At 35.9% G+C, this 26549-nt stretch overlaps 8 protein-coding genes across 11 annotated transcripts in view; 7 read left to right on the top strand and 1 right to left on the bottom strand.

The window, feature by feature from the left end:
* Positions 1–724: 724 nt before the first annotated feature.
* On the top strand, positions 725–2916 carry LOC100179613. Its single transcript, XM_002129464.4, has 4 exons — positions 725–1131; positions 1434–1578; positions 1889–1995; positions 2329–2916. The coding sequence occupies exons 1-4, from the start codon at positions 877–879 to the stop codon at positions 2623–2625; spliced, it is 804 nt and encodes a 267-aa protein (XP_002129500.1). The 5' UTR covers positions 725–876; the 3' UTR covers positions 2626–2916.
* A 433-nt stretch (positions 2917–3349) lies between these two features.
* LOC100177270 lies at positions 3350–6301 on the top strand. Of its 3 annotated transcripts, none has more exons than XM_002129509.4 (5): positions 3350–3444; positions 4576–4846; positions 5055–5199; positions 5647–5753; positions 5867–6301. In XM_002129509.4, coding segments are annotated over exons 1-5 (822 nt in total). In that variant the 5' UTR covers positions 3350–3442; the 3' UTR covers positions 6164–6301. The 3 variants fall into 3 exon arrangements, with proteins under 3 accessions (XP_002129545.1, XP_026692961.1, XP_004225501.1); XM_026837160.1 differs by lacking the exon at positions 3350–3444 and adding an exon at positions 4462–4504; XM_004225453.4 differs by lacking the exon at positions 3350–3444 and having other exon boundaries at positions 4547–4846.
* Positions 6302–6574: 273 nt separating this feature from the next.
* Positions 6575–9869, top strand: LOC100187502. The gene is made up of 4 exons (XM_002129685.5): positions 6575–7708; positions 8265–8409; positions 8568–8674; positions 8934–9869. The coding sequence occupies exons 1-4, from the start codon at positions 7457–7459 to the stop codon at positions 9228–9230; spliced, it is 801 nt and encodes a 266-aa protein (XP_002129721.1). The 5' UTR covers positions 6575–7456; the 3' UTR covers positions 9231–9869.
* A 143-nt stretch (positions 9870–10012) lies between these two features.
* On the top strand, positions 10013–12576 carry LOC104266799. Its single transcript, XM_009863865.3, has 4 exons — positions 10013–10406; positions 10775–10919; positions 11422–11528; positions 11789–12576. The coding sequence occupies exons 1-4, from the start codon at positions 10155–10157 to the stop codon at positions 12083–12085; spliced, it is 801 nt and encodes a 266-aa protein (XP_009862167.1). The 5' UTR covers positions 10013–10154; the 3' UTR covers positions 12086–12576.
* Positions 12577–12786: 210 nt separating this feature from the next.
* LOC100185119 lies at positions 12787–14610 on the top strand. Its single transcript, XM_002129783.4, has 4 exons — positions 12787–13163; positions 13439–13583; positions 13870–13976; positions 14160–14610. The coding sequence occupies exons 1-4, from the start codon at positions 12912–12914 to the stop codon at positions 14454–14456; spliced, it is 801 nt and encodes a 266-aa protein (XP_002129819.1). The 5' UTR covers positions 12787–12911; the 3' UTR covers positions 14457–14610.
* A 795-nt stretch (positions 14611–15405) lies between these two features.
* Positions 15406–16659, top strand: LOC100182754 (calcium-responsive transactivator-like). The gene has a single exon (XM_002129814.4). The coding sequence runs from the start codon at positions 15525–15527 to the stop codon at positions 16245–16247; it is 723 nt and encodes a 240-aa protein (XP_002129850.1). The 5' UTR covers positions 15406–15524; the 3' UTR covers positions 16248–16659.
* LOC100180409 (meiotic recombination protein SPO11) overlaps positions 16652–26549 on the top strand; it is a 17346-nt gene continuing 7448 nt past the window's right edge. Inside the window, exons 1-11 of one of the 2 annotated variants that reach the window (XM_009863864.3) lie at positions 16652–16777; positions 17261–17347; positions 17691–17806; positions 18103–18194; positions 18388–18558; positions 19122–19268; positions 19499–19598; positions 19925–19962; positions 20369–20445; positions 20913–21024; positions 21299–21432. In XM_009863864.3, the coding sequence (XP_009862166.1) occupies positions 16680–16777; positions 17261–17347; positions 17691–17806; positions 18103–18194; positions 18388–18558; positions 19122–19268; positions 19499–19598; positions 19925–19962; positions 20369–20445; positions 20913–21024; positions 21299–21418 (1158 nt within the window). In that variant the 5' untranslated portion in view covers positions 16652–16679 and the 3' untranslated portion in view covers positions 21419–21432. Of the gene's footprint in view, positions 16778–17260; positions 17348–17690; positions 17807–18102; positions 18195–18387; positions 18559–19121; positions 19269–19498; positions 19599–19924; positions 19963–20368; positions 20446–20912; positions 21025–21298; positions 21433–26549 lie in introns of those variants that run through there. The other variant, XR_003396459.1, reaches the window with a different exon arrangement.
* Positions 22424–26549, bottom strand: part of duox-b (dual oxidase-B) — an 18262-nt gene continuing 14136 nt past the window's right edge. The window contains exons 29-36 of the mRNA XM_018815372.2: positions 25294–25464; positions 24933–25063; positions 24556–24654; positions 24208–24370; positions 23612–23769; positions 23276–23404; positions 22854–23008; positions 22424–22590 (exon numbers count right to left, since the gene is read on the bottom strand). Coding sequence (XP_018670917.1) covers positions 22886–23008; positions 23276–23404; positions 23612–23769; positions 24208–24370; positions 24556–24654; positions 24933–25063; positions 25294–25464 — 974 coding nt within the window. The 3' untranslated portion in view covers positions 22424–22590; positions 22854–22885. The remainder of the gene's footprint in view (positions 22591–22853; positions 23009–23275; positions 23405–23611; positions 23770–24207; positions 24371–24555; positions 24655–24932; positions 25064–25293; positions 25465–26549) is intronic.

The following is a 26549-nucleotide window of genomic DNA, read 5'->3' as shown; positions in this document are numbered from 1 at the left end:
CTAAAGTGAAATTGTACATGTCTTATTCTGGTATATCATTTCCTTTTTGTAGAAAACAAAACAGTCGTATCTATATATATTACTATGTTCTCACTACTCTTAAAGGGGTACTGTTATTTGTTTAAACACGATTAGGAAACATGGGATGTTATGCGCTAACGGTGTCTTACCCCGCACGACTATAAAAAATTATCGAGCTTTTAAATCGCCGTTCCGGTGTGTTGGAGCTGGAATCCCACCCTGGTTAATTGATTAATTACCAGCGTTGATTTTACTTTCTCCATGCCATCCTGGACTTAAAATAGAGAGATTCTGTCGCCTTGATTACTGGGATAAGCTTATTAAACATAGGCAGAACGCGTAGACGCCTCTAGTGTCGAGTAACTACAAGTTTACTTCGAGAAAACCCTACTAAGTCAACCAGTTCAGCAATGTGTGAAATATTAGGCTGGTCTCGTAGATACTATAAGTAGCAATACATTCAGGTATTAGGGAAGAAACCTCGTTGCATATTTGACTTATTCACGGGTAGGTTAATTTTCTGGAGATCAGTTTAGTAATATTGCCACATATTTTTAAAAGAGATAAACTTAGAGTTGATTTGCACTTATAGATTGCATGTGTCACCAGTCCTGACATTTTATTGCCTAAACGTGGTGCGGGTGTATATGCCTGCATAGGTTTATCACTTGCTGTCTGCAATGCTTAACAACCGGTTTGTATTTACAAAGATATGAAACGTCAAAGTTACTGATTAACTGAGTAGGCCTACTTTGAAACTGTTGCCAAACGCGTTGCAATTCACCAAGTTGAATACTTAGCTTTAGTTGAATACTTAGCTTTTATATGGCATAGGAGATATAAAGTAGTAGCAAAATGAAGGTAATATATGCTGGCTTCAGTAAAACCGGCACCAAGACAATGACGGCCGTGTTTCATGAGTTTGGCTACAACACTTATGACTGGTTAGAAAACTCATGGTACAATGGTAAAGATTGGGTCAAAATAGTCGAAGAGAATGGTGGGACAGTAGAAGACTTTAGAAGAATGTACAAAGGTGTGGACGCTGTGGTTGATTCGCCTTGCTATGTTTTCTGGGAAGAAATATTGGAAGCTTACCCGGACGCTAAGGTTATAATGCTTTCTCTTAAATAATTGTTTAGTCTTTTTATTTATAGTAGAGTGGGGGAAGATGGGACATCTTAGCACATGATATCTAAATATTATGATCGTGTTTTAAACATTTAACAACGGTCTATGAGAGTCGTGAGCATGCGGAATGTTCTTTGTTTACTACCAAATTGGACGAGAAAATAGAATGAAAAGGTGTCTCATTTTCCCCACTCTAATGTATATACCTCTTGGTATTGGTTATCTATCTGGATTAATGTTGTACACTGCTTGTAATAACCTATTGCTTAATGTATTTGCAGATAATCATGTCTGTCCGGAATGAAGAGACTTGGATACGAAGCATGAGGAAACAAGTTGATTCTCTTGCATACGAACCCCTGTATGTACTTATGCAAACGTTTTCTTATTCTGGTTGGAAACACTTTCAATATACTTCAGCTTGTGGTAAGTTAAGTTAAGCTTGTGGTAAGTTAAGTTAAACACTTGTTTTACGTAATCACTTTCCGTATGGATGAAGTCCTTTCAGCAAGGCACGTCGGGTCAACAGGGTTTAAATCCATCGTTAGGTATTGTTAAGACTCATTACTATTTTTAAGTTGTTTGATTTTATTAATGTTTATGGTTTTAGTCATTTATATATCACTTTGTAATCAACAAACAAAGTGGGTCCTAACAGAAAAAAAATACATAGACATACCTGCGTAATTGACAAAACTGTGTTTATAAGAATTTACTTTTAATATGTTCATTTTAGGTCATGCTGTCCTTGGATCAACAATCAAGTGGCCTTGGTCCATTTTTAGATACAACCCAACGGTGTGGCTGCATAACTACAGAGTCCACAACAACTACGTTCTACAGGTATACGTTGAAATGTAACTTTTTTAATTCTCGCGTGGTCGGAATACGACTATCACCGGTGTTCTGTTTCATACACCTCGTGCCAGCTTACGAGTTACCACGTATGTAACTTTGTGGGTGATTGTATGTCTGATAATTTAGAGATACCGTTAAGCTTCCTGATCAAGGACACAAACGCTCACAATGGTAGCAGCAAAGAGCCCTGAACCCATAACCGCTGGGTTAGAGGCAGACGCGTCAATCAACTGTATCACGGTGTCGGACAAACTTTAGCCATATAGCTGCCTAGATAAATGTTAGGTTTGGTTTTGAGAACGTGTTTTGTCGTTACAGAACGCACCGAAAGATAAGTTGTTGGTTTACGATTTCAAAGACGGTTGGGGACCAATCTGTGAATTCCTGGGAGAGAAAGTTCCAGACAAGCCTTTCCCACATGCCAATATAGGGGCGTCGATTCTTAAAGATTACATGCAAAACCATCCAATTATGAAGCGAATGATGCGAGAAGCGATGTTTACTCTCGGAGTTCTTACTCTCATTGGGGCGTATGGTGGGTACAAGGTTTACCAAAACCCAGCAAGTATAAGAGGTTGGATCAACGCAGCAATGACAAGGTTCAAGTTCTGGTGATTATGACTTTTACACGAGTGATGTATATTCTTAAAATGCATAAACTGTTTTAACACCTGTTGTAAAAGTAAACGCAACTGTGATTAAAATAACAATAACTTTTACCAAAAGTAAATCAATAAATGTATATAAAAAGTGTTTTTTCCTGCTTCTTATGAGCGTTGATTGGGTATATTGTTAAACTTGTGCTTGTGTCATATTCCGCTATATTTACACCCGTAGTTTAAAACAAACCTTGGATTTTGAACACAACATGCATGCCTATAAAACGCACTTGCAAGTCTTTACTACAAACTATTTAATTCAAAAAGAAAACGCGTAAAAAACAGGAAGCGTCTTTATGACCATCGGCGCAGACGCGTTCGAACAGCTAGATTGAAACAAAGCGTTCATCATGATTGGAAACAACGACGCCGTGTAACAGCACTTTATGGGCCTGTATGTATGTGTGTGCACGCGGACTGTTGCCTGACTTCCAGGATAGGAAGTTGAATAGGACGAGAATTACATTCAAACTGGCATGAAGATATAGGCAGCATGTAGACTTATAGTTCAAAGCCATACACAGTTTTAACAAGTTTTCATTTTCAGTGAAACTACCTAATATAGACAGACTTACATTTCGACTATGTGTGTTGCTATATAAGTAGTAAAAGTTATGTTTCAATTAAGTTAAATTGCTATTAAAGTACTTTAAACCCTTGCACCAATATGATAGCACCAGTAAAGCTACTTATACATGAACGTTTTCATGCAAAAATGATGAATATGAGACTTGACACTGCGAAACTAGAATAATGGAAAGGAACCTGTTCATATGTAAGTTATTGATATAGTTTGGGTGTAAATATTTCTGTATAGTGGTGTTGTTTGATTGGTTATTTAATGATGATTACTGCTTCGTGGCCAATTTTAAAACACGTTTGTTCTGTTTCAACGTATTTCTAAAGGACGCACGCCCAATTATTATACACAATAAATCGCAAAAAAAACCTCTATTAGTCTGTAATTTAGATATAGTAGGTGGTGTAACATGGGACATGCTTTTATTCTTTTATAAAACCATCGTTCCACGTGGTAGTAAACGGGAAATGTTCACATAAATATATAACCCTAACGCCGCGACTCTAAAATAGCGTTTTAATTGGTGATTGTTCAAAACACGATCAGGAAATATATGATTTCGGTGCTAACAAGTGTTTAGTCTCATGCTATAAAATACTATATTAGCATAGGCGGTCGCGTTAAGGAGCGAGTGCCGTCATTGCCATTGTATGCTCGCTAAGTTACGAAACAGCTCTAGACACAACACAGCTGTTAATGTATAACCACCATGTAGCCGGATGTTTTGCAATTCAAAAACTTCAGACTGTCAGGCAGTGTACATGGTAAAATACTAATAATGCGGAAGAAGAGCTTAAATACAGCGGTTGTAAAGGAAGATGTTATTGTTCAACAAGCAGCATAGAAATGACATATACCGTAAGAATATTATATTTAAAAACCTGATCGTGTTTATGGAAGTCGTGGCAATACCTAAAAAGCAAAGGTCTGTGGAGTCGTGAGGATACGTTTATATACTTATTTTTTTCTCTTGTTTACTACCAAATGGGACGAGAAAACAGTATGAAAAAGTGTCCCATCTTCCCCAACCATACTATAATGTTTATTGGAAATAAGATGTAGAAATAGAATGAAGTCTGTTAATTGTGTAATGAGCTATAGCTTTGGCCTAAATTCCAAGCCTCTAGCATACCTCTTTGTTTTATATGCAGAACAGAGATAAATTTATGTACTTCTTATAAATTAGGTTACCGACTATAGTCTCTTTGTTTTATATGCAGAGCAGGCATAAATTTATGTACTTCTTATAAATTAGGTTATACCGACTATAGTCTCTTTGTTTTATATGCAGAGCAGGCATAAATTTATGTACTTCTTATAAATTAGGTTACCGACTTGTGTTATAATGAAGGCAATATACGCCGGGTTTCCCAAAACCGGGACCAAAACCATTGAAGCTGTTTTCCGTGAGTTTGGCTACAACACTTATGATTTTCTGGAAAACTCGTACTATCTTGGTAAAGATTGGAGAAGGATAATCAAAGATGGTGGAACAGTGGAAGATTTTAGAAGAATGTACAAAGATGTGGACGCTGTGGTTGATGGACCTTGCTTTATGTTTTGGGAAGAAATTTTGGAAGCTTTCCCAGAAGCTAAGGTAATGTATTGATATGTTTCAGATGCAATTAATTTTTCTGTTCAAATTATCTTGACTGTTATTATCGGCATGGCCTACTCAATGTATTAAGTATAGGCCATGTTATCGGCAAACGAGTTGCTCTGCGGAAAACGAATTTCTAAAGACATACGCCCAAGCGTTATACCAAGCGATTTGATGGGTTGGTTTTAACATTTTATATCTTCAGATAATCTTTTCTGTGAGAGACGAAGAGTCATGGCTACCAAGCTTCAAGAAACAAATTCGTTCTCTTGCCACGAATCATATGTATGTGTTAATGCAAGTCTTATCTTACTCGGGATGGAGACACTTTCAGTTTAGTAATGCTTGTGGTAAGACTTATTTTAATGCTGTGTTTACGCCATATGTGTGTTGTAACTGAATTGTTGGACGCGTTCGTGGCTTTTTCGTGGAACAGTTTAGCGTATTGACTTTTCTTGCGCAATTGTTCACGCGCATCTCTTTTATCACACCTTTGTTAAGCACGTAAGTGGTCATACAGATTCTTTTTCGTTGAACAATTGTTCTTGTTATTATTTTTTGGGAACGAAAACGAACAAATCAAATTATAATACATATATTTAGAAATTATAGACTAAATTTTCATATTTAAAACCGTGCATAATTAGCGATTATTTAGCCTCTTATGTGGTGGGTTCTTCAGTAATCGAGCCTCTATGGGCCAACTCCAGATTCGCTTGCCATTTTCCTAACTAGTTTTCTTATGTGAAAACTCCCACATATATGGCTTTCTATGAACTTACTTGGTTTTTTTATAGCCCTAGTCCAGCTTGGTTCAACTATAAACTGGCCTTGGTGTGAATATCCTTACAGCCCAACAGTGTGGAGGAGAATATACAGAAACCATAACAACTACGTACTGCATGTGAGTACCTATGGCTGTAACAATATATATAGTAATATATTGCAAGATGTTTTCTAATCGCGATGAACATAAGGACTATACACGAGTCCATATTACCCATCTACTTTATCCAGAACGCGCCAAAAGATAAGTTATTAATGTTTGACTTTAAAGACGGTTGGGGACCAATCTGTGAGTTCCTGGGAGAAGAAGTCCCAGACAAACCCTTTCCACACAGAAACATTGGCGCATCTATCGTAAAAGAATCCATGGAGAGCCATCCTATTATTGAAAAGATGATGCGAGAAGTAAAGTTTACTCTCGGTGTTCTTACTCTCATTGGGGCGTATGGTGGGTACAGGATTTACCAAAACCCAGCAAGTATAAGAGGTTGGATCAACGCAGCAATGACAAGATTCAAGTTCTGGTGACTATGTTTGGTTTTTATGCAGTTGCATCACTGTAATCATTCAAGAATAAATTTAAAATAATTTATATTAAATAATGCCCTGTTGTATATCTGTGTAATATGATTACGGTAGCCCAATAAAATGCGGCGGCAAGGCGTACTATTGTGTAAGAAAACTATATTTTGTTTTTATATGTGAAGTAGCTTGGGGGGGGGATGACAAGTAGTTGTTAATGAACATATTTATTAAAATAGTCCTTATCTATAATATATGGTGGGAAAGATGGGACGCCTCTTGATTCTATTTTCATCCTCACGAAGTTAGATTTATTCATAAGTAACATCTGTTAACTCATTTTAAACTCTTCTGTTAGACCTAATACGAATTAATTTTGGCTGAGTGGTTGCCAACGTAGCCTACTTATATATACCAAGTCTGCCATGAACTTTGGTACATTATGTGTGAGCACACTGCTGCTGTTAAACTTGTTCTGTTACTGATTAACCGCGCGTGGTAAAAGGTTGTTCACAAACACATAACAGTTTCCGTTTGGCACTAGCAGCAAAGTGTTGTGGGAAAACTGAAATACGGAAAATAAGTTTTAACGCAACAAGATGCTGGTAGTAGCCATGGTAGTTTTATGAGTTGATCAAAAAATATAATAGTTGCGTACAGATAAAGCATGGTTTAAACTGGAAAACATATGACTTGTTAGATATAGCAGCCTACTGTATAGTTTGGGATAGACCAAACGACAGAATGCAGGTTTTGAACAACACATTTAATAGTGAGACCATAGGTAAAGAACAGTGTTACTATCTTTCAGCGATGTGGTGTTGATTATTTATTTATTGGAAAACATTATCCACAAATACATTGGACGCTTATAATGGATCCTACTTTGTAGTTGTGAATAATCTTGCAATGATTTGTAAATACCACTGCTGCAGCCTATATATCTACCGCGTTCTTTTACTTCTAAAATAATTCGTCTATCCTTCTAACATAAACAGGCTCCAGTTACATAAGTGCTGAGTATATTGTGTAAGGTTACGTGGTTATTGTGTATAAGTAACCGAGCAGTGCCCAGGGCAAAGTGAAATGTATAGCTGCCAAAGAGAGTAGTGCAAATGTGCAAACGTTAACGCGCTAGAATCTTTGATAAGGTGTTGTTTGGACGCGGCTTTATTAGCACCGTACACCGTTAATGCTTGTATGTAAAAATAAGAACGAATCTTTTAAAATAGCTGGAACCTTTTAAAGCTTGGTCTATTAATTTAAAAGCAAGGCATTCTTGCTTTGGATTGCATCAAAATGAAGGTAATATACGCTGGCTTCAGCAAAACCGGCACCAAATCCATGACGGCCGTGTTCCATGAGTTTGGCTACAACACTTATGATTTCATGGAGAACTCGTACTACCTTGGTAAAGATTGGAGAAGAATAATCAAAGATGGTGGAACAGTGGGAGATTTTAGGAGAATGTACAAAGGCGTGGACGCTGTGGTTGATGTTCCTTGCTATACTTACTGGGAGCAAATTTCGGAAGCTTTTCCAGAAGCTAAGGTTTGTATTATATTTGACCATGTATAATATATCATATACACACAAAAACTGTTAATAACATTTATGTATGCTGTTTCTGTAAGGCATATAATCTATTTTTTCTTTGTTACTGTCGTTTCGCCATACCACGAAACAGTATCAAAGAATGCCTCTGCCCTTTATCCAAAGACACATGCGCCCACAATGCTCGATGCTGCTTTAAAACATGCTAAAAGAGTTCTTAGGAGACTCCGTAATAAAACTAGCTGACGATATACTTTAGTTTAGACTTATAACTTGAGAGAAAAATCAAAGTAACAACTATTAAAGTAAATTAAAAAAGCAAACCTTGATTTTTAAATTAATATATAGAAGGATGGGGGGAAATGGGACAACTTGTCGTACTATTTTATCGTCCCATTTGGTAGTAAACATGGAAAAAAGAATTATAAAACCATATTCTCGACTTCCATAGACCGTTATCAATTGTACAAACCGCGATCAGGATATCTTGATACTATGTTCGAAAGATGTCCCATCTCACCCCACAGTACTATAACTTAAATTATTTTTTCAGATTATCATTTCTGTACGAGATGACGAATCGTGGATACGCGCCTTGAAGAAACAACTTTTTTCGATGGTAACGGATTACATGTACATATCAATGCAGTTACTTTCCTATTCTGGATGGCAGCATTTCAAATTTTCCCGAGCATGCGGTAAGTGATCCATAGCCTGATCTAATGGATATTTTAATGTCATGATCAGGATATTTTGATATTATGTGCTTAATGTGCCCCACCTTATATATTCTCCAGTACTATGTTTAAATATATTCTCATCAGGCTTGTTAAATAACGTACACATATTGTTCCAGGTTTAGCAGCTTTCGGTGCAGCCCCAGTTAGCTGGCCTTGGAATCTTAACTTCAATGAGATGACTTTTAAAAGGCTCTACAGGACTCATAACTGCTACGTACTACAGGTAAGAAATAACCTTGGCTGTGATAGTTATTATGCATGAATGTATCTTGCTTATCCTCACGTAGCTGAGATATGGTAGTCGTTATAACATAGGGGATTCTGTTTCATACGCCTCGTGCCGGTTATTAGAGTTGCCACAAATTTTACTATGTGTTTTTTTATATTTTTTAAAACTGTGAATTTAGACAAAGCATATAATATACTGCTATGTTAGCGCAAAGTGTTTATTATAAAAACAATAAACATTTTATTGTAACCAGAACGCGCCGAAAGATAAGTTGTTGGTGTTGAATTTTAAAGACGGTTGGGAACCAATCTGTGAATTCCTGGGAGATAAAGTACCAGACAAGCCCTTCCCACACGCCAATATAGGGGCATCCATTATACAGGAATACATGGAAAATCATCCAATTATGAAGCGAATGATGCGAGAAGCGATGTTTACTCTCGGTATTCTTACTCTCATTGGGGCGTATGGTGGGTACAAGGTTTACCAAAACCCAGCAAGTATAAGAGGTTGGATCAACGCAGCAATGACAAGATTCAAGTTCTGGTGACTTGTTGATCACAACTCACTCACAAATTGCATGCTTTTTATTGGCCTGCACTGCACAATATTCACACGTATTTAATAACGTAATAGATAAATAATGTACATACATTCATTTATTGTACTACGCAAAAAGTTATAATTTGCTGTATTGCACCGTGTGTGTTTTAGTTGCACCCGTTCCGAGACAGTGATTTTGGGTTATGTGTTAATTAGACTGTGCTAAAGTCGTGTGCAGTGCTTAAGGTACACGCTGCTTTTCCACGCTTGTTTTAAGCGCAACTAAATGCTGGTATAGTAGCCATGGTAGTTTTATGCGTTGATTAAGGTATATATGGATTACATATATAAATCGTTTAAAATGAAGAAAATATACTGGCTTGGTATAGATGTAATGTTGTAGTATGTTGCAGTGGTAAAGATACGGGTCGCTGTGGTGTTGATTATTTATTTCTTGGAAAATATTACCATAAGCATCCATGAATGCATAGGACACTCATAACGGATACATATTTTGTATTAGTGGAAGTCTTATGATAATTTGTAAATACCGCTGCAGCCTATATATACCTTGTTCTTATATTATCAACAAAATTTATATATCCTTGTAATATAAAAAGACTCAAATTAAACAAGTGCCATATTATGTAAAGTTAAGTGGTTTGTATATTAGTCTTAACATGTCAATATTATGTATAGGTAACGAGACATGCCCAAGGCAAAGTGAAATGTATATTGCTAGACAATTGCCAAACAGAGCAGCGTATTTGTGCAACAGATAACGCTAGAACCTTTGATTAGGCAGTGTACACCGTTGTTGCTTTTGGCATACGTGAAAATTAGAATGAATCTTTAAAAGTAGCTGTATAACCTAATCAAGCTTGCTCTACTCATTAAAAAGCAGGGAGTTCTAGCTTTGAATTGTATTAAAATGAAGGTAATATACGCTGGTTACACCAAAACCGGTACCAAATCCATGACGGCCGTGTTTCATGAGTTTGGATACAAGACATATGACTGGCTTGAGAACTCGTGGTATCTTGGTAAAGATTGGGAGAGAATAATCAAAGAAGGAGGAACGGTGGAAGATTTTAGGAGAATGTACAAAGGTGTGGACGCTGTGGTTGATGTACCGTGCTATATTTACTGGGAGCAAATTTCGGAAGCTTTTCCTGAAGCTAAGGTCTGTATTACGTATGACCATGTATATCATATATGCTACACACAAAAAGTCATAACGACAACTATGTATGCTGTTGCTGTAAGGCACATTATAATCTTTCTTTTTTATTCCTTATCTTAATTTCACTGTCGTTTCGCTATACCGCGAAACATTACCAGGGTTCAAGCTTGTGGTTTGGCCGAGCACATACGCTCACACTGCTCGATGCTGCTTTAATATCACAAATGAATAATATTTCAAAAAATCTCTAAAAACCGCGTTATTAAATATTGCGAGCAAGGTATACTTTATAGTATAAATAACTCGAGCGGAAAATCAAATAAACAACTACGCAAGTGTTTAAATTTTTAACCAAATTATTTTTTCAGATTATCATTACTATACGAGATGACGAATCGTGGATACGCGCCTTGAGAAAACAACTTTATTCGATGGTAACGGATTACGTCTACATATCAATGCAGTTACTTTCCTATTCTGGATGGCAGCATTTCAAGTTTTACCGAGTATGCGGTAAGTGATCCAAAGCCTGACCTGATATATATTAAGGTGGGGGTAGGAATGCGATACGTTAAGCACATAATATTCAAATATCCTGATCGTGTTTTAAAACAACTAACAACGGTCCATGGAAGTCGTGAAGATACGATTTTATAATTCTTTGAATGTACATTGTTTACTACCAAATTGGACCAGAAAATAGAATAAAAAGGTGTCCCATCTTCTGCCACACTACTATGCAGGAGTTTGCATCTACTAATGTAATGACTTTTTTCTTGGACTACCAGTAGGTTGGGGGATGATGGGACACGATTTCATTTTATTTTCTCGTTCCATGTGGTAGTAAACGGAAAACATTCAAAGATTTATAAAACCGTATCCTTACGACTTCAATAGGCCGTTGTTAATAGCTCAAAATACGATTAGGATATTTTGATATTATGTGCTAAAGATGACCCTTCTTATCCCAAAGTACCATACCTAATTAAATTCTTATCTACAAATATTGTTTTAGGTTTAGCTGCTTTCGGATCAGTCCCAGTCAACTGGCCTTGGAATCTTAAGTTCAATGAGATGACTTTTAAAAGGCTCTACAGGACTCATAACTGCTACGTACTGCAGGTAAAAAGCGACGCTCTGGCTGGCTGTTGTAGTCACAGTTATTATGAATGTATGTTAATTACCTATCCTCGTAGCTGGGCAACGGCAATCGTTATAACATTGGCATTCTGTTTCATACATACTGTGCCTGCTAATTTTTTAGAATAATAGAAATGTAACTATTTTTTTTGTGCTGAGAATTTAGACAAAGCATATAATATACTGCTATGTTAGCGTAAAAGTGTTTATTATAAAAACAATAAACCTTTTATTGTAACCAGAACGCGCCGAAAGATAAGTTGTTGGTGTTGAATTTTAAAGACGGCTGGGGACCAATCTGTGAATTCCTGGGAGAGAAAGTACCAGACAAGCCCTTCCCACACGCCAATATAGGGGCATCCATTATACAGGAATACATGGAAAATCATCCAATTATGAAGCGAATGATGCGAGAAGCGATGTTTACTTTCGGTGTTCTTACTCTCATTGGGGCGTATGGTGGGTACAAGGTTTACCAAAACCCAGCAAGTATAAGAGGTTGGATCAACGCAGCAATGACAAGGTTCAAGTTTTGGTGACTTGTTTATCACATCAACTCACCTACAAATTGCATGCTGTTTTATTGGCACATACTGCACAACCATTCACACATAACATAATAGGTAAATTAGATACACGCGTTCTTTCTTATTATTACGCAGAAAATTATAATTTGCTGTATTGCACCGTGTGTGTTTTAGTTGCACCCGTTCCAGGACGGTGATTTCAGCGTATGTGTCAATTATGATGAAGTCGCGTGATTTGCTTAATGGTGTATGGCGCTTTTTCTACGCTTGTTTTAAGCGCTTACCGTTAGTTCTTAGCTTGCTTTGTTAATGTGTTGTTGTGTTTGTGGTCAGTTGTCTGTTGTAAGCTTCAGTTTTATAGTATTATACTATGCTTATTTTTGCCATATGCTATTGAACATGCATGTGTTATGCAGAAAACCTATAATGAAGCTAGTCAAGTACATCTGTGTGTTGTGAGTTCCACGCGATTAACTGGAACCGTGTTATTTGCGTCGAGCATATAAACATAAAAGCAATATAACCTTTATATAGGATAAAGTTTTGGTATTAACAGCAGTGTACGTTAGCAATTTGCATGGGTATTGTAGATGCCTATACATCCAAAAAGGGCCAAAACTAAAGGTAATAGAATATGGCATACGAGATGTGCTGGGGTCTGTTTAAAGTTTGGATATACGATTAGTATATAGTTCCGTTATAACTTATAACTATAATACTTTATCTGGTAGTTACTGATTAACTGAGGAACGCTAAGAGCGACTGTGAATGCGCTGCCAAGTAGGCTGGGCTAAGTTGTATATGTTTAGTGGCATATACGCGACATAGTTTTGCCAAAATGAAGGTAATATACGCTGGTTACAGTAAAACTGGGACCAAATCTATGGCTGCAGTATTCCGTGAGTTTGGCTACAACACTTATGACTTTCTCGAAAAAAATCGCTACCTTGGAAAAGATTGGGAACGCATACTTAAACAGGGGGGAACAGTGGAAGATTTTAGAAGAATGTACGAAGGTGTGGACGCTGTAGTTGATGGACCTTGCTTTATATACTGGGAGGAAATCATGGATGCTTACCCGGATGTTAAGGTAATATACTTTTTTACCTTTCTTTAAATATGTAACTGCGTGTACTGGTGTATCGCCAAACAGGCGCAAAATAGTTATATACTTCAGGTTCAAGTACTTACTTCCACACACACGCGTACACACAAATTTACATTATAAGCGAACATGAGGTGTATGAAACATAATACCCTTGTTATATCAACTGTCACTGACAAGCTATACGAGGATAAAGAAGATACGCTCATTTATTATCATTAAACTGTAAACCATGTTGTGCCATGTTGTCAAATCTACAGATAATCATATCCATTCGAGATGAAGCTACATGGTTGCCAGCTTTAAAGAAGCAAATAGATTCGCTCGCTACTGATCCATTGTATGTCTTAATGCAAGTCTTATCTTTCTCGGGATGGAAGTATTTTCACGGAATGTCAATTGCTGGTAGGTGTATCATGTAACGCGATGTATATGAATTAGTTATGAATGAATGAATGAATGAATGAATGTAACTTACTTTATCCTCGCGTGGCTTAGTTATGCCTGTATGCCCTATATAAAATGAAACAAATTATACAGTCCAAATTCACTAAGTTTACAGTTCGGTTTAAAAGCCAGGCATTTTAGTTGAGTTCGTCTATCAAGATTCAATTACTATAGCATCCGTAGCGTGCATTATTGACTTTAGATTTAATAAGTCTATATAAAAAGTTGAATTGATTTTTTTCAGGACACGCAATACTCGGTTCTACACTGAAGTGGCCTTGGTCTACTTTCAAATACAACCCAACAGTTTGGAAAAGAAAATACAGGAACCACAACAGCTACGTATTACACGTAAGATTTAGTTTAGTTGTAAAACTGAAGTTTAGTTGGTCGAGGTAAAATGCTCCATGTTCCAATTTCTTTATGGTAAAATATAATCTTTACTGAATTGTATTACCGTAATCTCACGAAATATCTTATCGTTATAACACAGTAGGCCTACTAATACAGTTATATTTTGCTTTGCGATAATAGAAAGCGCCAAAGGATCAGTTGTTGGTGTTCAACTTTAAAGACGGCTGGGGACCAATCTGTGAATTCCTGGGAGAGAAAGTTCCAGACAAGCCCTTCCCACACGCCAATATAGCTGCATCCACAATGAGAGATTCAATGGAAAACCATCCAATAATGAAAGGGATGCTTAGAGAAGCGATGTTTACTCTTGGAGTTATTACTCTCATCGGGGCGTATGGTGGGTACAAGGTTTACCAAAACCCAGCAAGTATAAGAGGTTGGATCAACGCAGCAATGACAAGGTTCAAGTTCTGGTAATTATCACTTTACACGAGTGATGTATTTTTCTGAATTCTATTCACTTTCTCTTACACGAACAGTTTCAGCTTGCATTTTGTGTGGCGTTAAACAATATTGTAAAAACGACTTTTATATAAATTTTACAATACGCTAATAAAATCGTGTAGCAATAGTTCAGTATACTTTCAAATGAGTAACACTGTAGGACTGAGAATGGTCTTTTTTAGTAGCTTAACGCACAAGTGCACTCTGTAAAGAAACCGCATTGTTAGGCACGTATACTCTACTTTTAATCAGTACCTTTAAACAAACTTAATGAATTCGTGTCTTAAATTCCAAGGAATGGTGAATTTAGTTGTTATTGTACCTGCCATAAAACATGATAGGTCTTCCTGAGTTATAATACATGTATAAATGCATTCTACCTGAAACCGCTTTGTTGGTTACTTATATTTTTATCGAGCTTAGTCGACCGTTGTATTAAAAGGAGTAATAAATAATATGCCAACTGTTTAATTTGTGCTTATTCATTATAGCTAGCTCTCTTGTTTGGATTAAACGATTGCTCTTAATCCTACTTGCAGGCGAATGTGTGCAAGCATACCAACGATATGCCTTCCTAATATAATATGCAGAGTTGGTCGCAACTTTTGAATGTGTGGTTAATGCCTATCGGTTTGTGGCCAAAACCTGTATGAGTTTCAAATAGATTCAGTTCTCGAAAGAGGGGGTTTTACCGTTTTTTTTAGTGCAGCTTTTCGCATGTATTGTGGTTAGTGGTTATACAGAGTTCGTATGCAAACAAAAGTATACCAGCATGTAAGGTGTAGCAGTTGTATTTCATTACAGGCAATTAAAATTAGAAATCGTCAGAGCTGTTAGTCCTAAATCTTTTTTTAATGAGTTATGCGCTAGTGTAAATTGATACGTAATATAGCGGATAGCATACTGTATTTGAATATTTAATTTTTATATCATACTCTAACGATATTGTGTCAGTGTGTATACAAAACTTTTCCAGATTATCAAGCAGCAAGAATTCAATTTAGCCACTGCAAGGAAATTCCTGCCTTTTAATTTAATAATATGTCGAGTGCTTTTGTCCCTCAGGCCGTTCGGAATCCAAAATCAGCTGTCACTCAAGAAACTATCCAAAAGATGCTTGATGAAAACAGCAGATTAATTCAATGCATAGTTGATGAACAACAAAATGGAAGAATGCAAGACTGTTCTCGCTACCAACAAATTCTGCACCGAAATCTTGTGTGGCTTGCTACTGTGGCTGATTCAAACCAATCTAACGGTCAAAACATGATGGCTGGTACATCGCCTTCTCCCCATATGGTTAACAAAGACATGAACCAAATAAACATGCAGCAAACCAGCACTGCGGCTGTTTCCTCACAGCAAGCACCATATGTACAGAACACAGCCTCGCATACAAATCCAACTCACACATCAAGCGAAAACGCCCAAACTTCTGTAAATGCTTCTCAGCAAGCACCAGTTCAAGCACAGCACATGGAAAACCAGCAGTTTCAGCAGCAACAGCAGCAATCAACCATAAACCAAAACATCAACCAACAGCCTGCACCTGTAGTGACCCACCCAAGAGTACAGGTTCCACAGGTCCACTACCCAGGCACCAAACAGCCAGCAGTATCCTACCCTTCCCAACCCCAACCCATGTACAGCAACTACCAAACCCAGCCTGGTTATGGTCAACACACCCAGCAGCACACTACATACCAGCAACAGCCTCAGCAACAATCATATCCACAAGGCCAGTACCCTTACCCTGAACAGTAAATCTCATACCAACAATGTTGTATGAGTAGGTACTTTACAGCTGTACCTATTGATGTGTTAAATTTTTAAGTGGTGAAAACAAAGTTTCAGATTTCCAACAGACTGAACATAATGCTAAAACTAGCCATAAAAACTGGTGTCGATTTAAAACAAATGATGAAAAGACCTACACTTGAGTCATTTAATTATACTTTACAATATAGACTGTTTGATGCAAAATTCTGTTCAATAGCCTAACTTATTTTGCGTAACACAGTAAATATGTACATTGCCAGTATAGATAGGCTAACTATGTTATCAATTTAATACAGCCCTTGTGTCGTCATATGCATCACCTACAACTTAAGTATTTGATATTTTGAGTTGACCAATCTGTTTTGTTGATTACATGAATACATGTAAAGAGTTAAAATTTGTTGCTGAATTTTTATAATGAATACATTTCCTAAAACATTTTGGGACAAACTTGACGATTTAGCACAAAATGATGTTGAAACTTACAGCAAGTTTGAGCAACCAGATATACCAAGGTACATAGCTGTCAATTCTTGTTGTTATTTTTTTAATGAAATCCGTGGTAATTATGTTATAAAATACTTTAAATATAATACAGTTATACCGGCAGGCGCCATATATAGGGAACCTTATTAATTAATTTGGTGACTGAATAAAAGGTATGCTTTGTTTGATTATAAAGACACCCAACAGCACGGTGAAAGCTGGGTTTAGTCTAAACTGTGGTTCCTAAACTTTTGAGGTCACCACTGGGTCCTGTTTAAATTAAAGCTATGACGGTGACATGTCATCCCAAACAAGCTGACAGGCTTTGCCAAAGTACATACAGCCTATAAGTTAACTAGAAAACTGATAAATCAGACGTCCCCATCTCGTCACAATAGTAGCAGCGACGAGTCTTGAACCCTTTACCTCTAGATTTAAAGTGGGTGGGCATATCACTTTGCCACGGAGGGCTTCTAGGCTAAGTTAAATGCTGAGAATTTCTAATATTACAGAGATGAAATTTTAAGTCGTATTGAAGATGAAGTTGTGGACTTGGTTCATCAGATTTCCAATGGAGATTCACCATGGTTGCAGTTCAGGTAATTGATTGAATCATTAAATGAAACCTGCTTTATTCTCTTGTGGCCAGAAAATATGAGCTCCAATCTTTGTTGTATTTGTACCAGATTGGCCCCGCAATGTTATAACATGGTTGTTTTGTTTTATACACCCTGTGTCAGCTTAAAACTCACCAGATATGTAACTTTGTGGGTAATTTTATTCAAGCTAACATGGTAAAGCTAGTGGATGCTGGGGTAATGGGCTAATTCCAAGATCAAATGTTGTGTGAAGAGGCAAAACTTCAACTATGTAGATTAGAACATAACAAAGATAGAAGAGGATATTCGCCGCTATTTTAAACCGATAATTGTATCTTTTCAGAAATCGTAGCAGTTGGAAAAATGCGATGTATCTTCCAAACGTGGGATTGAAATTGATAGAAGATCCAAACCTTACAACCATTTCATTTGGAAACGAGGGATCTGTCAACAAATTTGGTAATTTGAAACATGCAGTATGTTTTATACTCTTTTTTACTGATGCACAAGACAAGAGGCTGCCTTGAATGAGTGCCCCCATGTTCTTTGGCAAGCGTCAAAACATATGTATTACTCCAATTTCTTCAACCCAGTTCTTTAAAGTGCATCTCTTATTGGTAGTCTAAATTGTCAACCATACCTCCACAAAGTTAGAAATGTGGTAAATATAATGCATGATTTCAATTTTTGCATTAAATAAAATATTAAAACCAACAATTTTAAACGCATAAAATACAATCTTTTTATTCATTTAGGTTTGACTGTCAAGCTTCTATCAATGATATATAAGCTTATTCAATCAGGACAAGTAGCTACAAAGAGAGATTTATATTATGAAGAGCCGAATGTAATTTTTTCTTTTAGATGTTAATCATATGTTTATTTTATACTATTCTTTACATTATCAGATAAGAAAATGACATTTTCCACCAAAAAGTTTCTCTTTCTCCCAAATTTTCTGCTAATTTTTTTCTTTCTTTTTTTTTCTTTCCTTTTTCTTTCTTTCAACTAATTATCAATTGAAATTATTTTTTTCACAGTTATTCAGCAGTCAGTCCATTGTAGACCACATAGTAGATGATATATCCTGCATGATATGTGTTCCACGTAGGTGGTTAAACGTGGTTGCTACATCTAAAGGATTAGTCGCTGGTGACCTTCAGTTTGTGGACCCTGATGGTCAAACTGTTGACTGTTCACTAAACCAGTCTGTACGTAATGTATATAAGATAATATAAATATATATAATAGATTTACGAGCATCAAATGCGTCAAACTTATTAAAATGCGGGGAAGCAGGAATTCCTCCAACCCAGAGGTAATGGATTCAAGGCTTGTTGCTGCTATCATTGTGTGCATATGTGTCCTAGACATACTATTTCATGAAACAAATCAAATTTATTGGTTGTAATGTTCACTGATTAATGCATTGTAGAAAATTCTAGGAGCTGCCTACCCTGCCACCCTAGGTTTTGCACCTAGCCACCTATGATGTGTATACTTAGCACAGTAGTTAAATCCATTTATTTATAACCAGAGCTTCATACTGCTACCTGTGTCTTTGAGCAAGAGACTTAATTTAATCAAGAGGTTACTCATGGCCCATGGGTTGTCCAAACTGTCAGCCATACACAAAATAATAGAAAATCCACTTTTGAAACCAAACGCCCTAATACCAAGCCAGTTAAATTATTAGGTACATTTGTTCAATAATACATATCTTACAAATTTAGTCTTTAACAGATCTTTTTATTTAATTTCGTTTTTTTTACAGGGTTTAGTAGTTCCTGTGTTAGTGGACAATGTTTCAAACATAAAAACACAACATGCCAAGTTTGTGTTGGTCATTGAAAAAGATGCAACATTCCAAAGATTGCTTGACCAAGGTTTTACGACCAACATGCCTTGCATACTTGTAACAGTAAGTATTAGAAAACTACTAAACTAGGGCAATATTTTTTTGTCCTAAAGCACAACCAATGCCTAAGCAGTAGAAACAATTTTTATTTGTCTGAAAATTTGCATTTTTCTAATGAATTTGAGTGCCCTGTGCAGTAAGCCTTGGATCTTGATATAAAAATGTCTGAGATAAAAGTTGTTTGCTTATAAACGTTTTATTTTAGCAGTTTTGAAATAACTTGATATTCCTAGGGTAAAGGTGTGCCCGATGTGAACACCCGGATTCTCATACGAAAAATATGGAACGAACTCGAAATTCCTGTGTTTGGTCTTATGGATGCAGACCCACATGGTAATTTTTCGTATTTTATTTTTAATGAAAATAATCTGATAAATAACCGGATTTCGTAAATTATCTTTTTTACTGTAAAAAAAACAAAAATATGGGTAGCGTCAAAATTCACTTTTGGTTGTTTAAGCCACTGAAAAAGTATATTTTATTGCAATAAATTCATGAGTCTTTACTAAGTCTTTAACAAAATATCACAGTGAGTTTTAAAGTCAACCAATTTTTGGTTAGTATCGCGTAAAATACTCATAGCCATTCACTAGTACTGTACAAATGTATTGAGAGATTGCATTCCATAGCTGTTCAACGATGAGTTTTTTCCTCCCCAGGTATTGAGATTATGTGCGTTTATAGATTTGGATCCCTGGTAAGCTAGAATTAATTTAAGCTTAGTAAGTTATAGCATAAGTTTGGTAAGGTAGTTTAAATATTAGTTATTTGTACAGTGGTAGCCTTAAAATGATAATATATAGCCCCAGGAAAGTATTTTATAACCCATGTTATAATTATAACACATGTTTTCTTACGCACCAAATGTATTGTTTTTTTCTCATTTTCGTACCTGTCAAGCTATCATGCTCCTATAGTAGGTAGTACACTCATGCTTCTGAAGTGTGGTAGTTAGATGTTTGAAACCATATTATACCCTTTACAAGTTTCAAAAGAAGTCAGATCATTCAATGAGTATATTGTAGTGTAAAAAAGTAAAAAAAAGTAAAAAATGTTTTAATTTTTTCTTTACTTTGTAAACGGATACAGTTTTACATTGCTAGTCACAAAGTCATGATGTACATAGCTTAGCATTGCCTTTTATGAAGTGGATTGGTGTATTTCCTTCAGATATTACAAGGTAAGGTGTTTAGAACAGATCAGGCTTGTACAGGTATAATTTTTTATCTGTTTTAAGCTGATTATAATAACCTTATTTATCTCTGCCATTACGGTAGCAAAGATATAGAAATATTTTAAACAAAAACGCAGGATATAGCGACAAAACAGCAGTTGTTAAAACATACTTACAGACTACAGTTATAAACATAATTACATTTAATTAGAAGAAAATAAGCGTGGTAGCTACATTATGCATTCCCTTAAAGAAATTATTTTATTAACATTCGCTCTTATGATGAATTGGGGCTTAAGCAATAGTATGTACCAGTTTAGAAATTTGTCTGTTCTAAAATTAAACATTTTAATATCGTAAAATGCAATGGGTCAAATCTGGTCTAAATCCCAGTTCCTTGACAAAGTTCTACCGCACAATAAATAAAATTGTCAAATACAGTCACATAGATTAACATGTTTCTGCTTATGCAGGTTAAGACTACCTGATGATGTGACTTTACCTTTATCTGATAAAGATAAATCTAAATGCCGGGACATTTTTGCAAGACCATACATTGAATACCATGCTAGATTAGCCGAGGAGGTAATTTATTATTAATGTTGCAACTTTGGGTTCAAGGCTCGTCACTGCTACCATTTTAGGCTTATGTGTCCTTGGGTAATACACTTCATGGCAATTGCCCCAAATTATCACTCATACTCCTCAAAAACCAAAAAAAATCTAAAAAACTAATTAGTTAGAAAGTAACATAAATGGCAACTCTTAAGCTGACACGAGGAACACCCAGGTTATAACGACTGTCCTTATTGGCCACACAAGGTTAAAGCAAGTTACATTCATTTATAAACATTTTCAGCTACACAATATGCTGCGTTGCGATCGCAAAGCAGAGATCCAGGCTTTGATGAGATTTTCTCCTAACTACCTTGCACAAGTATTTATACCTTCCAAGATCAAAAATGCAAACTGGATATAAAAGTGTATTCCAAGGTACTAATATCATATAATGTGTAAATAATCTATAAGCTTGGGTGTTTCTATAATCTTTGTGCAGAATTTTGATCATAAAATATTTCTTTTACCGTCTGTAAAATGTTATTCTTCTGTTGTATTGGGATTTTTTATGCAGCTAATATGCCTTGAACTAAGTGGGTCTGACGCAAAATAATTTTAAACAAAAACTTTACGTGTGAAAGAAAAAATAATGTCTATATCCGCATTAAAATGATAAATCTAAGCGAATGAAGTCAGCATTTTTGGGGTGGTGTTTTAACAAAAAATGTAAAGCATGGTGCAATAGCCAATAAAATCAATTAGTCTTTATCTTTAGCCTCTTATACATCAATACAATATAGAATAGTGTTGGAATCAGTAAACAGTAGCACAAAAAATCTCCAACAAATATTTACCCACTAAGTAACATACGTAACTCGTAAGCTGGCACATGGTGTATGAAAACCCATGTAAACGGTGTAATAACGACTGTAGTTTTCTGGCCACGCGAGAATAATGCAAGTTACATTACATTCACATTGAGTAATGTTCCAACAACAGGCTGTTGATGCTATGCGTATAATTCCAACAAAACTTTTTTATTATAGCTTTTTTTGTATCGCGTATAGGAATGCACCCAAATGAATCCCAAATCTGTTACTTGGTAGAGTATAAACGTATTTACGTCATTCTATTCGAACCCTGTCAGGTAGTTAGTTACCCATGCTTTCACTCGCATTTTGACTCATGTGTTTTGTTTACTATCAAATGGAAAGAGAAAATGGAATGAAAGGGTATCCCATCTTTCCCCCTTATACTGTACTATTGTCTGTTATACCATTGTACTTAGACTCAACCTGGATAACGTTCTGTGTTACTCACATTCACATTCGCTGAATCGAGATATCGAGATTATTTTAATTTTGCCACATCGCATCTTAACTTGTAGAAAGACATATTCAATACACTTGTTAAAGAACTCAGCTCAGTTAAACTAATATTGTGTATATTTAGTAAAGCAAAGCAAACTGCAATATTGTACAAGATACAGAACTACATAGCACTTAATGCACAATCTATCAAATCTCAATGCTTATTGATACTGCAACAATAGCCGCAAATATTTGAAGAGATATCTTCATAAAGATTTCGAATCTGTAAAACAGTGCACGTTTAAATCATCTTATACAGTGTATAGCAAACATACTGTTGGGTAAGATGGGACAACTTTAGGACATATAACAGCAAAATATCCTGATCGTGTTTTAAACAATTAATAACGATCTATGGGAGTCGTGGGGTAATGTGTATAATTCTTAATGAGATAAATGGGACGAGAGTATAGAATAAAAAAGGGTTCCATCCCCCCCTCCCTACTATATATCCACTTGCTTTTTCATGTTGTTGATGGTACCTACCTTCGTCTGGAATTCTGTGGCTTTAAAAGTGTTCAGAAGTTTTCATAAAAATGGTTGAATCTTGCTTTGTTTAGTTTGTTTAGGTTTCTACATGCGTCTTCTACACCATTGGTTAACCCAGGTGGTCCGCAACTAAAAACACCTAATGTTCGCACCTAAAATGTATAATTGTATTATCTCACTGTGGCAGGGCAACTCTGCAGATTATAACATGGATTCCTTTACACACCGTGCATCAGTGTATAATAAATCATTAGGGATAATGGTATTGGGCAATATCATACCTAAATTACGGTTTCCCAGAACGGCTTAACGATAGAACCTCTTTCGCTAAGTTGTTTAATTACCCAATGCTTTTTGTTTTGATTTTGTGGTCAGATGCGAACACAGTACTTTAAAACAGTGTAAACACTGCTACCCACCTCTTTATGCTTTGTTTGTAATGAATCCAAGAAAGCTTCAAATTGTGGTCTTCCGAAGTGTGTGATTGCTTTCAGTCCAGTGAACATACTTTTGTTGGCAACTTTCTGGAAGTATCTCTCACAGATGTACTGAAATAAAAATGTTTTACAATTGCACATTCATTTAGCTTTTCATAATTTATGGAAAATTCAATGACTTTAAAACCATGTATGCTGGCCTGCACAAACGATCCAGCACAGGACGTTATTGCAAAATATACAGAAGCAAAATGTATATAAAAGTGCCAAAATGATCATTTAGCATCTGCACAGTCTTTTATATTGTTTTAAACTTACCAACATGGTTGTTCTAAGGTCGTATTTATTGGCAAATTGTGTAATGTAGATATGCGTTGATACGAGGTCCCCTCCTGCTGTCTCTTCTAACTCGCGAATGATATCAGTAAGCCATTCAAAATGTCTTTGTGTGCGTGTTACCCAGATGAAGTAAATCTAAAAGTTTTTGAATCAGAATTTAAAATAATAAAGTTGGAGCGTTATGGGTTTTCTGTTGAGGATTTTACAAAATAAATCTGATTTTGAAAACAACATTATGAAATGCTATACGGTATTTAGTGGGTTTTCTCACAAAAAAACAAGTCTGCACATTTTGTATAAAAAAAAACACATTAAGCCTTGCATATTCTGCAACACAGAACTACAAGAATGGCACGCCTAAACTTTATGAATCAATGGCAACTCCAACAATTTTGTTGTTCAATTTTTTAGACAAATTCATTTTCAGCAACTAACATTAATTTAACAGACTTTGTAACAGAGTCTTCGTGGATCATATATAAGTTCTAAACACTACACTGGATTTTGTGGACTATAACAGCATACCAGTAATGAATGCAGCAAAATACAATGTATTCTTAAAAAAAACACCTTTTTTTTGCATGGAATGTGACTTCCTTTCTTTGTTGAAGTCCGATTGACAATATCTTTCAATATGGAAGCAAAAGGAGTTACACCGATACCAGCTCCAACCAGTACAGATACTTCATATTTATACCAATCCTGGTGGCCCTCTCCAAATGGTCCATCAAGATATAACTAAAAACCATTTTAAATTATTGGACAATAATTGAAATTATTCTATTCTACATGGGTGAGGTCCTGCAGTGTAGCACACAATGATGCCTGAGATTCTAACCAGAGCTAGCCCAACACTTACGGTGCTACGGCATAGACTTCACTAGATGTTAAAGCAAGCCACTTCTTAGGAAGTAAACACTCACATTTGGAAGTTTTCCTTGGTGTTCAACGGCAGTTTGATACAGATTTCTCAAGTTACTTGTCCATGGTCCCACAGATCGTATATGAAGAGACAGGTATCTCTAAAGTTGATAATTTGATGGTAAACTATTTAAACAGTATAATTACAAAAAAATTTAATGCATCTCGAGAAACAAACATGCTGAAAAACTTTGTTCAGTGCCTTATGTCAGCAATGTTCCTCTAATATTACAGGGGTTTTTTAAACTGAAAAACAATTGATCTAGCATTACTGAAAGGACTTTTAAAGCTGGTACAGAGTAATGCTGCGACTTATGTAAAACAAGCTGTTCCACCAGTGCAATTTTATCCAGAGCTGAAATGCAGTTTTTAATCTTACCTCATGTGGAGCAGAAGTAAGTGTAAATGGATGGTATTCATTTGTTCCCAAAGACAAAGATGCAATCCGAACCCATTGACCTGATTGGTAATCAAATGCCACTGGACGCTTGAATACCAAGTTCAGAACACCTAAATATAAAAGTATTATAGCTTTTTGGCTAAATCTGAAATATCTTAAGAAGTGAAGGAGCTTTTTCTGCCTGACTTTTAAAAAGTCAGGGTACTTTTAGATTTTGAATAATAAAAGAGTATGTGACATGGCTCATTTAACCTACTTTTCCCACATTTGTTTGCCGTTTTTTGTCACCAAAAATGCAAAAGCAGAACAAATGTTTCAATGGATAGTTTGCAAGTTTTACCTGATGGTAAAGCCTCAGCTTTGATGACTGTGATTTGAACCTTTGATCTGCTGATGGTGATCATCTTGTCAATAAGGAAAATCACAACAGGAACAACGAGGTAGAAATGGAAGACTGGAGCTTGGACAATCCCGAGACTTCCATGAAGTATGGTAAGGATATAGAGCACCGCTGTGGAAGGAATAGTTGTGGATGAGGTCTAGTGTTTCTCAAACTTTTATGGGTTTCTTAACCTTTTAGAGAGTTTTTTAACCCATTACTTGTGGCTTATCCTTTTAGAGACACTTTGTGACTTGGCACATCACCTTTTTTCATTAATGAAATGGTCTAGATTTGTTTTAATATATTTGTCTTCAATAGTTTAACACAAACAAGAGCTGTGGTCTGTTCATTTCTACACAAAAAGCATGTAATGGTTGTATGGATTAATTGTAATGACATCAAACTATTACAGCAGAAATTTGTGGTAATTCTTTCCTAGATGAAAATACAACCAACCAATTCCTAAAAAAGTCAGATCTGAATTGAGAGTAAAACCAAATGGTTTATATTATCATCAATTCTATGTCGATTTTTAGCATTTGAAACTTACTGTATAAATGGTGGGTTATCCAGAATGCACGAAAGCAAAATCTCCTTGAATACTGCATCGCAAATACGTAAATAATAGAGATGGTTAGAAGCAAAAGAACTCCTGTTAAACCAGTGATTGTTTCAAAGAACCACCATGTTAAAGATTTCGGTAAATCAGATCTGTGGAAATGAAAGTTGTGTTTGTGAGAATATGAGAATATTGGTACAGCTAATGCTGTTTTCATGGTAATGCTTTCTTGCTAAAGAAATTAGCATGAGTTTTTTGGAACTTTCCAAGGGATTTTTGAATTTTTTAATGAATGAACAAATCCATGAATTAAGCAAAAAAAGTTGGTTCATCTGCTAATGCAGGAGGCACTTGTGTATGTGGTTTAATATTTAAAGTTTTTGATTTCTCTTACCCATCATCTACAAATATCTTTGGAAAGAGGCACGCAAGCACTGGCAGTGGGTGAACACAGAAGTGGTAAAAGTTGGATGCATGGCCAAGAACATGAAAAACTATGGAAAAAAAGAAAAGCCGTATTTTTTTGTATCAGCAGGCAAACTAGAGTTATCCGAACAAACTTTGTTAAAATATTATTGTCTAAAACTTTGCGCAATATGAAATTAGAACTGTTTTGGATTTTTTCTTTATATTTTATATTGATTACAAAAACGTA

The sequence above is a fragment of the Ciona intestinalis genome, chromosome 1 (genome assembly GCF_000224145.3).
Source record: "Ciona intestinalis chromosome 1, KH, whole genome shotgun sequence".
Classification (NCBI taxonomy): Eukaryota; Metazoa; Chordata; class Ascidiacea; order Phlebobranchia; family Cionidae; genus Ciona; species Ciona intestinalis.
The sequence above is the reverse complement of the archived record's forward strand: the minus strand, read 5'-3'. Positions and strand labels throughout refer to the sequence as shown.

Excerpts from the sequence above, each read along its gene's own strand:
- LOC100187502 (XM_002129685.5), top strand. The coding sequence starts at position 7,457 with ATGAAGGTAATATACGCTGGCTTCAGCAAAACCGGCACCAAATCCATG. Across the intron at positions 8,410-8,567 it reads CAAATTTTCCCGAGCATGCG|GTTTAGCAGCTTTCGGTGCA; the intron begins GTAAGTGATCCA and ends ATATTGTTCCAG. Across the intron at positions 8,675-8,933 it reads ATAACTGCTACGTACTACAG|AACGCGCCGAAAGATAAGTT; the intron begins GTAAGAAATAAC and ends TATTGTAACCAG.
- LOC104266799 (XM_009863865.3), top strand. The coding sequence starts at position 10,155 with ATGAAGGTAATATACGCTGGTTACACCAAAACCGGTACCAAATCCATG. Across the intron at positions 10,407-10,774 it reads AAGCTTTTCCTGAAGCTAAG|ATTATCATTACTATACGAGA; the intron begins GTCTGTATTACG and ends TTATTTTTTCAG. Across the intron at positions 10,920-11,421 it reads CAAGTTTTACCGAGTATGCG|GTTTAGCTGCTTTCGGATCA; the intron begins GTAAGTGATCCA and ends ATATTGTTTTAG.
- LOC100177270 (XM_002129509.4), top strand. Across the intron at positions 5,200-5,646 it reads TCAGTTTAGTAATGCTTGTG|CCCTAGTCCAGCTTGGTTCA; the intron begins GTAAGACTTATT and ends GTTTTTTTATAG. Across the intron at positions 5,754-5,866 it reads ATAACAACTACGTACTGCAT|AACGCGCCAAAAGATAAGTT; the intron begins GTGAGTACCTAT and ends TACTTTATCCAG.
- LOC100182754 (XM_002129814.4), top strand. The coding sequence starts at position 15,525 with ATGTCGAGTGCTTTTGTCCCTCAGGCCGTTCGGAATCCAAAATCAGCT.
- LOC100179613 (XM_002129464.4), top strand. The coding sequence starts at position 877 with ATGAAGGTAATATATGCTGGCTTCAGTAAAACCGGCACCAAGACAATG. Across the intron at positions 1,579-1,888 it reads TCAATATACTTCAGCTTGTG|GTCATGCTGTCCTTGGATCA; the intron begins GTAAGTTAAGTT and ends TGTTCATTTTAG. Across the intron at positions 1,996-2,328 it reads ACAACAACTACGTTCTACAG|AACGCACCGAAAGATAAGTT; the intron begins GTATACGTTGAA and ends TTGTCGTTACAG.
- LOC100185119 (XM_002129783.4), top strand. The coding sequence starts at position 12,912 with ATGAAGGTAATATACGCTGGTTACAGTAAAACTGGGACCAAATCTATG. Across the intron at positions 13,164-13,438 it reads ATGCTTACCCGGATGTTAAG|ATAATCATATCCATTCGAGA; the intron begins GTAATATACTTT and ends TCAAATCTACAG. Across the intron at positions 13,977-14,159 it reads ACAACAGCTACGTATTACAC|AAAGCGCCAAAGGATCAGTT; the intron begins GTAAGATTTAGT and ends TTGCGATAATAG.